The 14,985-nt window shown below is 70.7% G+C and overlaps 1 protein-coding gene across 1 annotated transcript; it reads right to left on the bottom strand.

Moving 5' to 3' along the window:
• Window positions 1-11,743: 11,743 nt before the first annotated feature.
• On the bottom strand, window positions 11,744-12,838 carry SSTR5 (somatostatin receptor 5). Its single transcript, XM_062180438.1, has one exon. It carries the CDS (start codon window positions 12,836-12,838, stop codon window positions 11,744-11,746), a length of 1,095 nt encoding a protein of 364 aa, XP_062036422.1.
• Window positions 12,839-14,985: the final 2,147 nt, after the last annotated feature.

Raw genomic sequence — 14,985 nt, 5'->3', positions numbered from 1 at the left:
CGGCCCGGCGAGTCCCTCCCCCAAATAAAGGGCACCTTAGCTTGTGCGCTCGCGTCCTCTGTGGCCGGGCGGGGTCAGAGGGCGCGAGGCCACCCTGCCAGCCTAGGGGCCCAGGCGTCCCCAGGGCCCGGCCTCGGCTCCGGCCCCGGAGCTGCCTCAGTGGTCCGTCAGGCCGAGCCCCCGGCCAGTGTGCTGACCGCAGGACCCTCCGCTGGGCCGGGCAGACGGGTGGGGGCTGTGTGGAGCTGCGGCCAGCGCCCCAGAGTGGGGCCCGGGGTGTGGGTGGGAGACCCTGACCCCCCGGGGGACAGGCAGGGGACCAGAGGTGCCCTGGCCACACAGGGGTGCGTGCTGCCCCTCCCCGTCCACCTCGCCCACCCAGGCAGGGCTGGCGCTCAGCGGGGGCTGGCACTCCCATCGCTGCCTCCCGGGCACCCACTGCGCCCAGGGACCCTGCCGGTCGCCCACCGCGGCCTGGCTCATGGTGGGGGCCACAGTGCCCGTCCCTGCCCCTGCTGCCACCACACGCAGCTGGGAATTCATAGGTGTCCAGACAGCCAGGTTGGGGGGAGTCGGCCGCCCGGGGGGCGTGGTCAGTGGGGGCAGGAAGGCTTCCTGGAGGAGGGGGCGTGGTCAGTGGAGGAGGGGCCGTGGTCAGTGGAGGAGGGGCCGTGGTCAGTGGAGGAGGGGTCGTGGTCAGTGGGGGCAGGAAGGCTTCCTGGAGGAGGGGGCGTGGTCAGTGGGGGCAGGAAGACTTCCTGGAGGAGGGGGCATGGTCAGTGGGGGCAGGAAGACTTCCTGGAGGAGGAGGTGTGATCAGTGGGGGCAGGAAGACTTCCTGGAGGAGGGGGCATGGTCAGTGGGGGCCGGAAGGGCTTGGGCTCCCCCTCACCTCTCACCACAGCCATCGGATCCTTGCTGGCCCTGGGATGCCCCTCGCTTGGCCCTGAGCCCCATGGTGGGTGGGGGTGGGGCTCAGGCTGCTGCCCCTCACTTCCTGTGGGGTGGGGGCTTCCTGCTGCTTCGAGGCCCTGGAGTGCAGGGTCCCTGTCGTCTGGGGGACGACGACCGACCCAGCCCCCAGCCCTGGGCCTCTGCCCGCAGGTCCCCACCCCTGCTCAGCCCGGAGCAGCGCAGAGCCACCTCCCTGTCCCCCACGGCCCCTGAGCTGTGGGAGGGGGTGAGGGCTCCACGTGCTGTAGCCGGGAGGGGGTGAGGAGTGGGGGTGGCAGCTGCCGAGCCCCCGCCTGCCCCTGTCCACTGGCCTGTGCCCAGGGTTCCAGACAGAACGTGGCCCCTGTGCTGGCCTCAGGCACAGCCCACGTGTCCCCGGGTGGCGGGCGGCAGGGGCCCCGATGGCCGAGCGTCCGGCTGCTGTGCCCGCCCGGGCAGCCATCAGGACCTGAGGGACGCGTCCACGAGCACTGGGGAGGTGACTGGGCCACTCATCCCATTTGGGGCTCCAGAGGGTGGGGGGCTGGCAAGGAGGGGGCGTGGGCCAGGCTCCTGGTCTGCTGGGGGGGTGTGGGCCAGGCTCCTCGTTGGCTGGGGGGGGCATGGGCCAGGCTCCTGGTCTGCTGGGGGGGTGTGGGCCAGGCTCCTGGTCTGCTGGGGGGTGTGGGCCAGGCTCCTGGTCTGCTGGGGGGGGGCGTGGGCCAGGCTCCTGGTCTGCTGGGGGGGTGTGGGCCAGGCTCCTCGTTGGCTGGGGGGGGCATGGGCCAGGCTCCTGGTCTGCTGGGGGGGTGTGGGCCAGGCTCCTCGTTGGCTGGGGGGGGCATGGGCCAGGCTCCTGGTCTGCTGGGGGGGTGTGGGCCAGGCTCCTGGTCTGCTGGGGGGGGGCGTGGGCCAGGCTCCTGGTCTGCTGGGGGGGTGTGGGCCAGGCTCCTCGTTGGCTGGGGGGGGCATGGGCCAGGCTCCTGGTCTGCTGGGGGGGTGTGGGCCAGGCTCCTCGTTGGCTGGGGGGGGCATGGGCCAGGCTCCTGGTCTGCTGGGGGGGTGTGGGCCAGGCTCCTGGTCTGCTGGGGGGGGGCGTGGGCCAGGCTCCTGGTCTGCTGGGGGGCGTGGGCCAGGCTCTTCGTCGGCTGGGGGGGTGTGGGCCAGGCTCCTTGTCAGCTGGGGGGGGTGTGGGCCAGGCTCCTGGTCTGCTGGGGGGGGGTGTGGGCCAGGCTCCTCGTTGGCTGGGGGGGGCATGGGCCAGGCTCCTGGTCTGCTGGGGGGGTGTGGGCCAGGCTCCTGGTCTGCTGGGGGGGGGGGCGTGGGCCAGGCTCTTCGTCGGCTGGGGGGGTGTGGGCCAGGCTCCTTGTCAGCTGGGGGGGGTGTGGGCCAGGCTCCTGGTCTGCTGGGGGGGGGGCGTGGGCCAGGCTCCTGGTCTGCTGGGGGGGCGTGGGCCAGGCTCCTGGTCTGCTGGGGGGCCAGGCTCCTGGTCTGCTGGGGGGGTGTGGGCCAGGCTCCTGGTCTGCTGGGGTGGTGTGGGCCAGGCTCCTTGTCAGCTGGGGGGGTGTGGGCCAGGCTCCTGGTCTGCTGGGGGGCCAGGCTCCTGGTCTGCTGGGGGGCCAGGCTCCTGGTCTGCTGGGGGGGCGTGGGCCAGGCTCCTGGTCTGCTGGGGGGCCAGGCTCCTGGTCTGCTGGGGGGGTGTGGGCCAGGCTCCTGGTCTGCTGGGGGGGCGTGGGCCAGGCTCCTCCTCTGCTCCGGACAGGCACCGGCGCCGGCAGACGCCAGGTGGCGCTATAAGCACTGTGGTTTTCTCTCTCCTGCTGCCCCGTGGGTTTCACAGCAAGAGAGGCCCAGGGGCCTTGAGCGCCGGGCTCCCCCAGGGCGGGTCTGAGAAGCCCCCACCTCCGTTTCTGGGCCTGCAGGACGGCGTTCCTGATTCTCACCCCCGACTGCCCAGCCCTCACCGAGCCCACCTGCACGCAGGCGGCTGCTGACCAGAGGCCCTGGGTGCAGCCCGCACGGCGGGTCAGGCTGCCCCCGGGGGCTCAGGGCGAGGGCTGAGGGAGGTGTCCCTGCCCTCCCGCCCCGTGCTGGGAGGGTGGGGCGGGGTCTGTGGTGCCCTGGGGTCAGCTCGTGCTGTCTGCCGCGTGCTCAGCCTGGACACAGCCCTGGCAGGTGGGGGCAGCTCTGCCCACTCCAGCGCCCTCCGACAGGTCTTCACGGTCACCCCCGGCACGTGGCCGAGCCCGGAGCCCAGCCCTCCCTGGGCGTCAGGCCATGGCCCCCTGTGCTCCCAGAACCTCGGCGCACATGGACGGCTGGCCAGCTGCCTGGCTCCTCCCGCTCCGGCCGAGACCCCGGGGGCACTGCCGACGCCCTCCCGAGCCCACAGCGTGCCCAGCAGCGTCCACCTCGCCCACCCAAGAAGGGATGGCGCTCGGCAGGAGCTGGCCACTCCCAGCACCGCCTCCCCGGCTCCCCCCGCCCCCGGGGACCCTGCGGGACGCCCTCGGTGGCCTGGCTCTCGGCGGGGGGCCATGGCGCTCCGTCGTCACGGAGATGCGGTGGCTGTCTGAGCCTGGGCTATTTCTGTCCTGAGACTTGGTGTCCTGACGCGCTGAGTCACCCTCGCCTGCTGACCACGGCCTACACACACCTTCCCAGCCCGTCCAGTCACCCGGCCGCTCACCGCACACTGGCTGCCCACCGAGGGCCTTCCCGGGCTGGAGGGTGGTCGTGTGGTGTCGGGAGGGCCCCTCGGGCCTGCAGCGGGCTACGCCCCGTCGCTGCCCTGTAGCCGGCGGAGGCTCACCCGGCCCCAGCCCCGTCCAGGGCCAAGCAGTGCTGAGATGGCTCCAGGGTTGTGGGGCCTGCAGTGGGTCCGTCCCTCAATGTCCATCCCATCAGTGTCTCTGCTGGGCGTGGGGTGCAGACGGGGGAGCCCGGAGACCAGCCCCAGCCCCTGGCTGCCCCTCGGCCTGTGGAAAAGCCCCTCGGGTGGCCCCACAGCCCCCTTCTCCTGGGCACCTTGCAGAGGAGGGCCAGGCTCGCCGGGGGCAGGTCTGTGGCCACGCCGGCACCGCGCTCAGCGGGTGGCCTGGAACCCGGGAAGTGGCCCCTTGCCAATCAGCACGTCCAGATTCCGGGTCGTCCCTGGGCCCAGGGTCAGAGCAGGGGAGGACAGGGCCCTGTGTGGACTTGGCCCTCTCCTCTGTACCCGGGGTCCCCGCTGACCTGTGAGGTCGCCATCGGCTGTTGTGGGGACCCCGTCTGCCTGGTGGGGCCCAGGCCAGGGGTTCCCTGCTGGGGTGGCTGAGCCGCCCACACACAGTACGGAGGCCCGGCCGGACCCCCCGGCCCCTCACCACGCTCCACCCAGTGGCAAGGCCGCCCCCGTGAGCTGTCCATCTCAATCTGTTCAGGCCGAGCTGTCCTGGGCCCCAGACCCTCCCCTGGACCTGCGGGCTGGAGGGTGGCCGAGGGTGGGCCGGGCGGTGCGCGGAGGGGCCCTGTGAGTTTTGGCCGGGAGCGGCGGGGCTGGCCCGGGGCTGTCGGTCTCAGCCGGGAAACCATGGCTGCCAGTGGTGTGCAGAGCGCCTTCAGAGGCCTCACAGCCCAGGGCGGCACAGCTGAGGCTGGTGGCCGCCGGCCCTGCAGTGAGGGCTGGAGGGCTGCGTGGGAGCCCCCCTGCCCCCAACGGCTCCCCCTTTGCCAGGTGCGGGGCCCACCAGGACGCCCTACTCCAGGCAGCTGGGTTCCTGCTGCAGCACGGGGCTCGGGCCTGGGAGGGGCACTGGGGACAGAGCGGCCCTGGGGCCTCGGCATCCACCTCCTGCCCGTGGCCCCCGGGGCCTCGGCGTCCACCTCCTGCCCGTGGCCCCCGGGGCCTCGGCGTCCACCTCCTGCCCGTGGCCCCCGGGGCCTCGGCGTCCACCTCCTGCCCGTGGCCCCCGGGGCCTCGGCGTCCACCTCCTGCCCGTGACCCCCGGCCCCCGACGAGGGGCTGCCCTGTTTCCATCCCTCAGGCCCTGGGTGGGAGGGCAGCTCCCACTCTCCTGCTCCTGGTGCAGGTGCTGCCCACAGGGGCCTGGCCGGGGGTCCTGCTATTGCCTGGCGTGGCCGCCTGCTAGCCCTGGCCCGTACACCCGGGGGAGCCAAGAGAGCCGGTGCCTACGCGCCCAGCCGCCTCCTCGGTGTGCCGGCACTGACCGGGGGCTGGTGACCTGGCGGGGTGCCTTGACCTGGCCTGCGCGTCTGCTTCCTGAGCCTGCGCGTGCGCCCCTGGAGCTACCGGGGGCCCAGCTGCACATCGTGCGGGGCCGGTGGCCCGCAGTCAAGCTGTAGGCACAGAGCCTGCCGCCGCCACCAGCCACGGGCAAGGCCGCCTGGGCGCGCTGTTCCAGCGGGACTGGGGCAACACCGTCCGCGCCGCGGCCAGGGACCCCCAAGTCACCTCCACCAGCCACCTGGTCGTGCCGGCCGCCGGGCTCCAGCAGCACGGGGAGGCCTGTGCCGCCCGCTGCCGCCCCAGCGCCGAGCCTGTACGTCAGTCAGCGACGGGGCAGTGACACGCGGCAGGAGCAAGATGGACAGCCTGGCCCGGCCTGGGGCTGGGGGGACTGTGGGCCCTGCTCCCCTGCAGGAGAGCCCGCCCCTTCTCATGAGGGGCCCTGCGGGCAGCGCTGGCCTGCAGCCTCCGCCCTGTCGGGTGCCTGCCTGCCCTGTGGACGCCAGGCAGGACAGGGAGGCCATGGGCCCGAGGAAGACGCTGGTCCCCTGGGTGGGCAGGGAGTGGCCAAGCTAAGCGCTGTGGGCAGATCTTCCGGGCCCCCGGGCCCCGCTTCTGTGTGCGCTGGGCTGGGCGTCCCACGGAGTCACCTCACCAGCCTGCATGGCGTGGTCGTGTCCGTGGCACCAGCGAGAGCATCGTAGGTGCGCTGAGGTCACTGGAGCCCCCATCACCCTCAGGTGGAGCCATGGAGGCCGCCCTCCCCGCCGTATCCCCGCCCTGCCGCCCCGGGGCTGCTCCCTCCTGGCCGTGGCAGTCGGGGCTCCCGGGCCCTGGTAGGAGCAGCGTCTGGAGCAGCCAGGGCGGCGGGGCGGGGCGAGGCAGGCGCTGCTGGCAGCCCGAGAGCCTCTCTGCCCTCAGACGCACCAGGCCGGGGCTGGCCGGAGCCAGGGGGGCTGGACAGACACAGTACCCTCCTGGCTCCTGTCCTTGTCCACTCAGGGAGCCCCTGCTCCTGCTCAGGGTTGGCCCTGCCCTCACTCCTCCCCATCAGGGGCCCCGGCCAGGGGCCCAGGAAGAATCCCAGGACGGTCTCTGAGGGGCAGGCCCCTTGCTCTGCCACCAGGAGGGCAGTGCCCATGGCAGGGTCAGCTGCTGGGGACAGGGCATAGGTGTAGATGGCCCCGGCCTGTCCCCACCTGGGTCGCTGAGCTGGGCGGAGCTCCCGGCCGCACTTTGGCCCCTTGGCCTGCAGCGGCTAGACGAGCCGGCCCGGGTGCTTGGCAACGGGTGAGCTGGTGCTCCTGGGGCCGCGGCGCCAGGGTCCGTGCCATGGAGCGGGCTCCGGGCCTCTCCCCTGCCTCCAGGCCCCGTGTGTGCCCTGTGCCCTGGGCGGGCCCCGGCTGTGTCCTTGGCACACTGCCCACCTTGCCAAAACGCCCGGTGTGTGTTTGGCGTCCGGGGAGCTGTCTGGGTGCCGCGGTCTGGATCAGTGGGCATTCCGCCCTCCCTGGGAGCCGGGCAGCCTGGCCGCTCCAGGCCCTGCCAGTGCTCTGTCCGGCCCGCCCAGCCAGGGGCCTCCTGCTTGGGCAGCTGCCCAGGGGAGGGTCTTCGCAGCAGGGAGTCCAGAGTCACGGCCATCCCAGGGCAGGGACCCGCGTGCTCCCCCAGGCCGCCCTGTGCGGGCAGCGGGAGAGAGCACTTCCTGTCTGTGCTGAGACGGCCGGCGCACATGGCCTGCCCCGGCTTCTCTGCCTGACGCCCGGAGTATCGGGGCCTCTCCCTGGCCTGGGTGGGCCACACCTGCCACCCACTCCCCTGCCCGTAAGCATTTGGCTCCCGTAAATAGAGTTGGTACGAACTTGGAAAACCCGATTTTAAATTGGGCAAAAATAGTATTGCAGAGGACCCGGAGATGGAGTGGGCAGGATTCTAGTTCCGGGTGTGCCTTGCGAATTGTGTGCGGTGTGTTGTCAGAGCAGCCCCGAGGGCGTGGACGGCGGCCACAGCCCAGCCCCGTCGAGGGACGGTGGACGGGGTGGGAAGCACTCAGCCCCTCGTGGGAGGAGATCCCAGAAGCAGTGGGAGTGTGTGTGAAGGAAGCCGGACGCAGAGCCGGCCCTGGGGGAGGCGGGGCCCCTGGGTGCAGGACGGGGGCTCCCGGAGGGGCAGCGCCCCACTCTGACCGCAGGGCACCGGGCGGGGGCGGCACGCTCGCCTGGGCGGCGGAAAGGTGGATCCCTGCGCTCTCCACGGCCTGGAGAATGTGTGCCGCGCTCATTCAGGAAACAAAGTGGACGAAAGGCCAGCTGGTCACATGACTGACACGGAACGTGAACGGTGGACGACGCTGTGAAGGGCCTGAGTCTGGTGGCTGAGACGATGTGGGGGCCCTGACAGATGTGGGGCCCTGAGACAGGGGGGCCCTGAGACAGATGTGGGGGCCCTGAGACAGATGTGGGGCACCTGAGACAGATGTGGGGCCCTGAGACAGATGTGTGGGGACCTGAGACAGACTGGGGGCCCTGACACCTGGGGGACCTGAGATGTGGGGGCCCTGAGACAGACTGGGGGACCCGAGATGTGGGGGGCCCTGAGACAGACTGGGGGACCCGAGATGTGGGGGGCCCGAGACCTGGGGGGACCTGAGACAGACAGGGGGACCGCGATGTGGGGGACCTGAGACTGATGGGGGACCTGAGACCTTGGGAGACCTGAGACTTGGGGACCTGAGACAGACTGGGGGGCCCTGAGACAGACCTGGGGGACCTGAGACAGACCTGGGGCACTGAGACGGGGGGACCTGAGACAAATATGGGGGGCCTGAGACAGACCTGGGGGGACCTGAGACAAATGTGGGGGGCCTGAGACAGACCTGGGGGGACCTGAGACCTTGGGAGACTTGAGACAGATGTGGGGGGTCTGAGATGTGGGGGACCTGAGACCTGGGGGGCCCTGAGACCTGGGGGAACTTAAGACAGACGTGGGGGGTCTGAGACAGGGGGCCCTGAGACCTTGGGAGACCTGAGACAGATGTGGGGGGACCTGAGACCTGGGGGGACCTGAGACAGATGTGGGACCTGAGACAAATGTGGGGGGTCTGAGACAGACATGGGGGGCCCGAGATGTGGGGGGACCTGAGACCTGGGGGGACCTGAGACAGATGTGGGGGACCTGAGACAGATGTGGGGGACCTGAGACAGATGTGGGGGGACCTGACACCTGGGGGACCTGAGACAGACGTGGGGGGTCTGAGATGTGGGGGACCTGAGACCTGGGGGGCCCTGAGACCTGGGGGGACCTGAGACAGACGTGGGGGTCTGAGATGTGGGGGACCTGAGACCTTGGGAGACCTGAGACAGATGTGGGGGGACCTGAGACCTGGGGGGACCTGAGACAGATGGGGGACCTGAGATGTGGGGCACCTGAGACAGATGGGGGACCTGAGATGTGGGGGACCTGAGACAGATGTGGGGGGACCTGACACCTGGGGGGACCTGAGACAGATGGGGGACCTGAGACAGGGGGCCCTGAGACAGACGTGGGGGGTCTGAGATGTGGGGGACCTGAGACAGACGTGGCCACTTCCCATGGTAGGGGTCCAGCAGTGGGGAGGGCGGGGGGCAGCTCTGCCCTTGGGGGACCTGGGCTGGGGGCTGAGGTGGGTGTGGGTGGGCAGAGAGCATGGGGGGGGGGGACTCCAGCTTGCAGGCTCTGGGCTGCTCTCGCAGAGCTGACCCCTGCCCCTACCCCCGTCCCCCTCTGGGTGTCCCACACGTCTCTGCTAGCCGCTGCTGCGTCTGCCCTGCCCATCACTTGTGTCCCCCTCATTTCCGCCAGGCCCCCCACTCCCGGGGACCCCTGAGGGGGGAGCAGACTGACGGGGGTCCCACCCAGGGCACTCAACGTCACAACTGCTGGGAGCCAGCCCAGCCTCGGTTTCTCTCCCAGTCACCGCCCCCCCCTCCCGGCACTCTGCCCTGCTGGGCAAACAGACACTCCCACCCTCCCGCCGCCCCCGCCGGCCGGATGTCCGGAAAGCTCAGCCTGGGCGTCACTGGAGCCCCGGGGCCAATAAAACCCACTGATGCGGACGGAGCCCCAGAGCGGCCGCCGCTCCCGCCCGCAGCCCCGCGCTGGCTCTGGCTGCCAGGGCCGGGCTATGTCCTGGGACCCACTGTGGCTGCTCAGGGCTGTCTGCCCTGCCAGGCCTTTCTGGGGGTCTGGGCACTGTCCATGCTGACCACGCCTCGTCCCCTGGACCCTCCTGGGACACCCCCGGCTCCTGCCCCAGGCCTCGCCTCAGCGCTGATTCTGTCTCAACCCCCAGGAGCCCTCGGCCTGGGCTCAGCTCCGCACGTTGTCACCGTGTCCAGTCTCCCCCTCTCTGGCAGCCAGGATCAACCCCTGAAGGCAGGGCTGGGGCCCTGCCCCTTACCCCCCAAGCTGTCACACACGCCGTTCCCTGTCTGGGATGCTCCCCCTAGCTGGGATCCTCGGGACCCAAACCCACGTGGGCACACAGCACGTGGAACCACCACCTGTTCCACGGGTACACGGGTCCTGTTCTCGGGTCCGCCTGGCTGGGGGCTGTGGCTGGGGAGACAGAGGCCCGGGCCCAGCCGCCGGGGCATCCTCTGAGCTCCCTGTGTGGGGGCTGCTGGGGACCCCGAAGAGGAGGCCACGTGGTGGGGAGGGCGGTGTGGGGACGGCATGTGTCCCTGATGACGATGGCCGTGGGTCAGGCGGCCTGCACGTGGCTGGGGAGCCTGGAGGAGGGGGGCGGGGGAGCAGGCCCTGGGCCAGGTCTGCAGCATGTTCGGGGCGCCAGGCTGGAGGGGGCGGGGGAGCAGGTCCCGACATTGCCCTAGCAGGCCGCCTCATGGGGCGTGGTTAGCGCCTTCTATGGCCTCCCCGAGTGGGTCCTCCAAGCTCCTGGCTGCCAGGGAGGAGGGGGCCTTGGTTAGGTGAGGAAATGGGGGGGGGGGCAGAGAGCCCAAGGACCCCCACCCCCTGTGGGTCCCACAGCAGGGCAGCATACAGACGCATGTGTGCACACACAGACACAGGTATGCACACACAGGCACACACGGGAGCTGCTGGCCTCTGCACCCCTGCAGGGCACTGCTGGCTGGCCAGGTCCTGGGTGACAGGCACACTGGATGTCAAATCAATCGGGAGAAATTGATCCGGGCGGATTTCCGAGCCATCTGCTCGTTCCCCAAAGCATCTGAGCAGAGGGACTTTGTGTTCAGGTCCCGGGCAGGAAGCAGGTAGACCAGAGGTCAGCTCTCAGTGTCCCCTGGCCTGGGCCCTCGGGATGCTGGTCCCTGCGGGCAGGAAGCAGGTAGACCAGAGGTCAGCTCTCAGTGTCCCCTGGCCTGGGCCCTCGGGATGCTGGTCCCTGCGGGCAGGAAGCAGGTAGACCAGAGGTCAGCTCTCAGTGTCCCCTGGCCTGGGCCCTCGGGATGCTGGTCCCTGTGGGGGAGCCTCAGACACGGCCTCGTGGAGACCCCAGGCCACAGGGCCCAGAGCTGGAGGATGTGGGCTCCTGGGGACAGCGCCCCCCGGGGCCCCGTGCTACCCCCCGCCCCGGTCACTGGCTACAAGCGGGGGTGTGGCCTTGTCTGGCGCTGCCCAGGCCGGGGCGGGAGGGTGTCTGCTTTTCGGCCCTCGGCTCCGGGAGCAGTGTTTGCTTTGGGAAAGAATCAAACATTTATTTCCAAGTCGTCCAGGGAGCAGGTTGTCCAGCTCGCGGGCTCTCCTCACGCCTGCGTCCGGGGTCAGTGCTGAGGCCAGCACTGGGCAGCGACTCTGTCTGTCCTCCTGGGGACACCGGGCAGACCACAGACACTGGAGCGGGGCCTCTGGGGCCACGGGGTCAGCTCTGGTCCTCTAGGCCCCAGGCCCAGAAGGCTCGGGCACACAGGCCCGGGGCAGCGGGGCTGGGGGCGCAGGACTCTCGGGGGCCCTGTGTCTGCTTCCTATACAGACACAGCCCTCGGCCGCCCCGACCTGCCCGTCCCCCCAGCCGCTGTCCCGAACCAGGAGACAGTGCCCTGCCCTCCCTACACCTCCCCGCCCCGCCGGCTGGACCTCAGCAGGAGCGAGGCCTCCTGTGCGTCCCCACTCGCCCCGCCCCACTGCCCCTCACCCACCGGGCACTCAGACGCAGGTGCGGGCTGAGCCAAGTGGGGAGCCCCCTCCCAGGGCGGCACTGGGTGCTGGCCAGGGACGCACAGCGCTGTGTGCAGGGCGCCCAGTCGCACCTCGTGTCCCGGCAGATGGCTCCCCTCTGGGTGTCCTTCTCCTGGACCCAGAGGCCCGGGCTGGGGGCGGGAGGGGAGGGTGGAAACCCCCTGGGCAGAGCCTGTCACAACCCCCACCTTCCCGGCACCCGGCCTGCCGAGAGGTCTGTCCCCTCACGGCCCGGTCCGGGAACCCCCTCCTCACAGCTCGTCAAGAAGCATCCAGGCTCACGGGCCCCAGGCCGGGGGCAGCTCAGCCCCTACGTCCCGGGGTGGGGGGCGCGGGGCAGGAGGCAGGGCAGCGCCCACCGCGGGCTCCAGGCCGCCATGGCCATCACAGCCTGCTGGTCTGCATGAGTCCGTTGGCCTCTGGGCCAGGGGCGGGCAGCGTGGCCTCCCGCGGCCGCGCGCCCTTCTCCACGGGGTCGGCGTCCTCGGCGCCGTAGCCCCCGTGGAGGCACAGAACCTTCCGGAAGCTCTGGCGGAAGTTGTCGGAGAGGAAGCCGTAGAGCACGGGGTTGGCGCAGCTGTTGGCGTAGGACAGCACGACCACGGAGAAGTAGAGGCCGGCGGAGGCGGGGCCCTCGGGCAGCGTCACGGCCAGGTTCACGATGTTGAGCAGGAAGAAGGGCAGCCAGCAGCCCACGAACACCAGCACCACCACCACCACCATGCGCGTGAGCCGGCGCTCCGAGCGCCGCCGCCGCGGGCAGCCCACCCGCACGCCCGACGCCTTGACCTTGACCACGATGAGCAGGTAGCACAGGCAGATGACCAGCAGCGGCCCGAAGAAGCCCAGCACGGACGTGTAGGCGATGAAGGCGGCGCCCCACAGCCCCACGGGCTCCGGCCAGCTCAGGTTGCAGGTGCCCCAGCCCTCCTGCACCTCGGCGAACAGCGGCAGCGGCAGGGACATGAGCAGCGAGAAGGCCCAGACGGCGGCGCTGGCCAGCTTGGCCACCTGCGGGCGGCGCCAGCGCGCCGAGCGCAGCGGGTGCACCACGGCCAGGTAGCGGTCGACGCTCATGACGGTCAGGCAGAAGATGCTGGTGAACTGGTTGATGCCGTCCAGCGTCATGACCAGGCGGCACAGGAAGGGCCCAAAGGGCCAGTAGGAGACGGCGTTCTGCGTGGCCAGGAAGGGCAGCCCCAGCATGAGCAGCACGTCGGCCACGGCCAGGTTCAGGATGTACACGTTGGTGACCGTGGCCATCTTGGCGTGGCGCAGGACCACGTAAATGACCAGCGTGTTGCCGCCCAGCCCCACGGCGCACACCAGCAGGTACAGCACGGGCACCAGCACCGCCCGCACCCCGGCCGAGGGCGCCAGCCCCGCCAGCGTCCCGTTGTGGCTGCCTGCAGGGGCGGCCGCCGAGGAAGAGGAGGAGGCGTTCCAGCCCGGTGCGGCGGCCGGGAACAGGGGCTCCATGGCGGCCCTGGGGCCAGCGCCAGCCCGCGTCCGTCCGTCTGCAAGAGAAGAGGGCGGGGCGGGGGGCGGTGAGGGCAGCGTCCCGCCCAGGCCCCGCAGCCCCCCGCCCCGCGGCAAGCGCGGTTAGTCACGCTCAGCTTGGCTCGGCCGGGAATCACATTAAGCAAATTGTTTGGAAAGCAATCCAGGGGAGGAAGGAGCCCGGGCCCGGCCGCCAGCCCAGACGGAAGCCGTCTGTCCATGCGAGGTGGCTGCCCGGCGACTGCCCCTCCCCGCGGCTCCTCGGAGCCCTGCAGGGAAGGGGCCCAGGACCAGCAGGTGCCAGCACCCAGGGGCCCACGGAGCACAGGCAGAGGGGACGGGTAGAACAGCGTGGGACAGCCCTGTGCCCGGCCGGCCCCCGGGGTGCCCAGCCTGTGCCGGCTGCGGGGCCCCGCCAGCGTCTCCTGCCTCCACGGCACGTGTCCACGCCCCCAGCAGGCCCCGCCCCAGGACACGTGACCCTGGGCTACGGGACCAGTGGTCAGCAGGACAGGGGGAGGTCGTCGCAGCTTCCGGGGCGCAGGTGGACACTGTCCTGGGGCACCGGCCGGGCCGGGGTCCGACCGCCACACGAGACGTCTCTCAGGCCCCAGGCAGACAAGGTCCCTCCCACCCCAGGCGGGCAGCAGCGGAACACGAAGGAACACGCGGAGCGCATGTGGGGGAGGGGCTGCGGGGGCGGGGCGGACAGGGGTGGCCCCCCCACAGGGACAGGGGGAAAGAGGCAGACGCAGAGGCGCCACGGGCCTGGGGAGAAAGTGGTGAGGTCACGCCCGTCACAAGTGGTGCGTCAGAGGTCATGTGTGCCAGAGGTCCGCCCCTCAGATGGGGGTCACATGTGTCAGAGGTCCTTCCTGTCAGACGGGGGTCACGTGTGTCACAGGTTGCGCCCCTCAGATGGGGGTCACGTGTCAGAGGTCACACCCCTCAGATGAGGGTCACGTGTCAGGTTGCACCCCTCAGAGACAGAGGTCATGAGTGTTGGGGGTCGCGCCCCTCAGACGGGGGTCATGTGTGTCAGAGGACATTCCTGTCAGACGGGGGTCATGTGTGTCACAGGTCGTGCCCCTCAGACAGGGGTCATGTGTCAGAGGTCATGCCCCTTAGGAGTCACGAGTGTTGGAGGTCACACCCCTCAGACAGGGGTCACATGTCAAGTCACACCCCTCAGACAGGGTCACGAGTGTTGGAGGTCGTGCCCCTCAGACGGGGGTCACGAGTGTCAGAGGTCGCACCCCTCAGACGGGGGTCACGTGTGCCAGGTCACGCCCCTCAGATGGGGGTCACATGTGCCAGGTCACGCCCTCAGATAGGGGTCACGTGTGCCAGGTCGTGCCCCCTCAGATGGGGGTCACATGTGCCAGGTTGCGCCCCTCAGACGGGGGTCACGTGTACCAGATTGCGTCCCTCAGATGGGGGTCACATCAGGTCGGACCCCTCAGACGGGGGTCACGTGTGCCAGGTCGCGCCCCTCAGGTGGGGTCACGTGTACCAGGTCGCACCCCTCAGACGGGGGTCACATCATGTCACGTCCCTCAGACGGGGGTCACGTGTGCCAGGTCGCGCCCCTCAGGTGGGGTCACGTGTGCCAGGTCGCGCCCTCAGACGGGGGTCACATCATGTCACGTCCCTCAGACGGGGGTCACGTGTGCCAGGTCGCGCCCCTCAGGTGGGGTCACGTGTACCAGGTCGCGCCCCTCAGACGGGGGTCACGTGTGCCAGGTCGTGCCCCTCAGGTGGGGTCACGTGTACCAGGTCGCGCCCCTCAGGTGGGGGTCACGTGTGCCAGGTCGCGCCCTCAGACGGGGGTCACATCATGTCACGTCCCTCAGACGGGGGTCACGTGTGCCAGGTCACGCCCCTCAGACGGGGGTCACGTGTGCCAGGTCGCACTCCTCAGACGGGGGTCACGTGTGCCAGGTCACGCCCCTCAGACGGGGGTCACGTGTGCCAGGTCACGCCCCTCAGACGGGGGTCACGTGTGCCAGGTCGCACTCCTCAGACGGGGGTCACGTGTGCCAGGTCACGCCCCTCAGACAGGGGTCACGTGTGCCAGGTCACGCCCCTCAGACGGGGGTCACGTGTGCCAGGTCGCGCCCCTCAGA

This window comes from Lepus europaeus, chromosome 21, assembly GCF_033115175.1.
Source record: "Lepus europaeus isolate LE1 chromosome 21, mLepTim1.pri, whole genome shotgun sequence".
Classification (NCBI taxonomy): domain Eukaryota; kingdom Metazoa; phylum Chordata; class Mammalia; order Lagomorpha; family Leporidae; genus Lepus; species Lepus europaeus.
This window is presented reverse-complemented; position numbering and strand designations above follow the sequence as displayed.

Excerpts from the sequence above, each read along its gene's own strand:
- SSTR5 (XM_062180438.1), bottom strand. The coding sequence starts at position 12,838 with ATGGAGCCCCTGTTCCCGGCCGCCGCACCGGGCTGGAACGCCTCCTCC.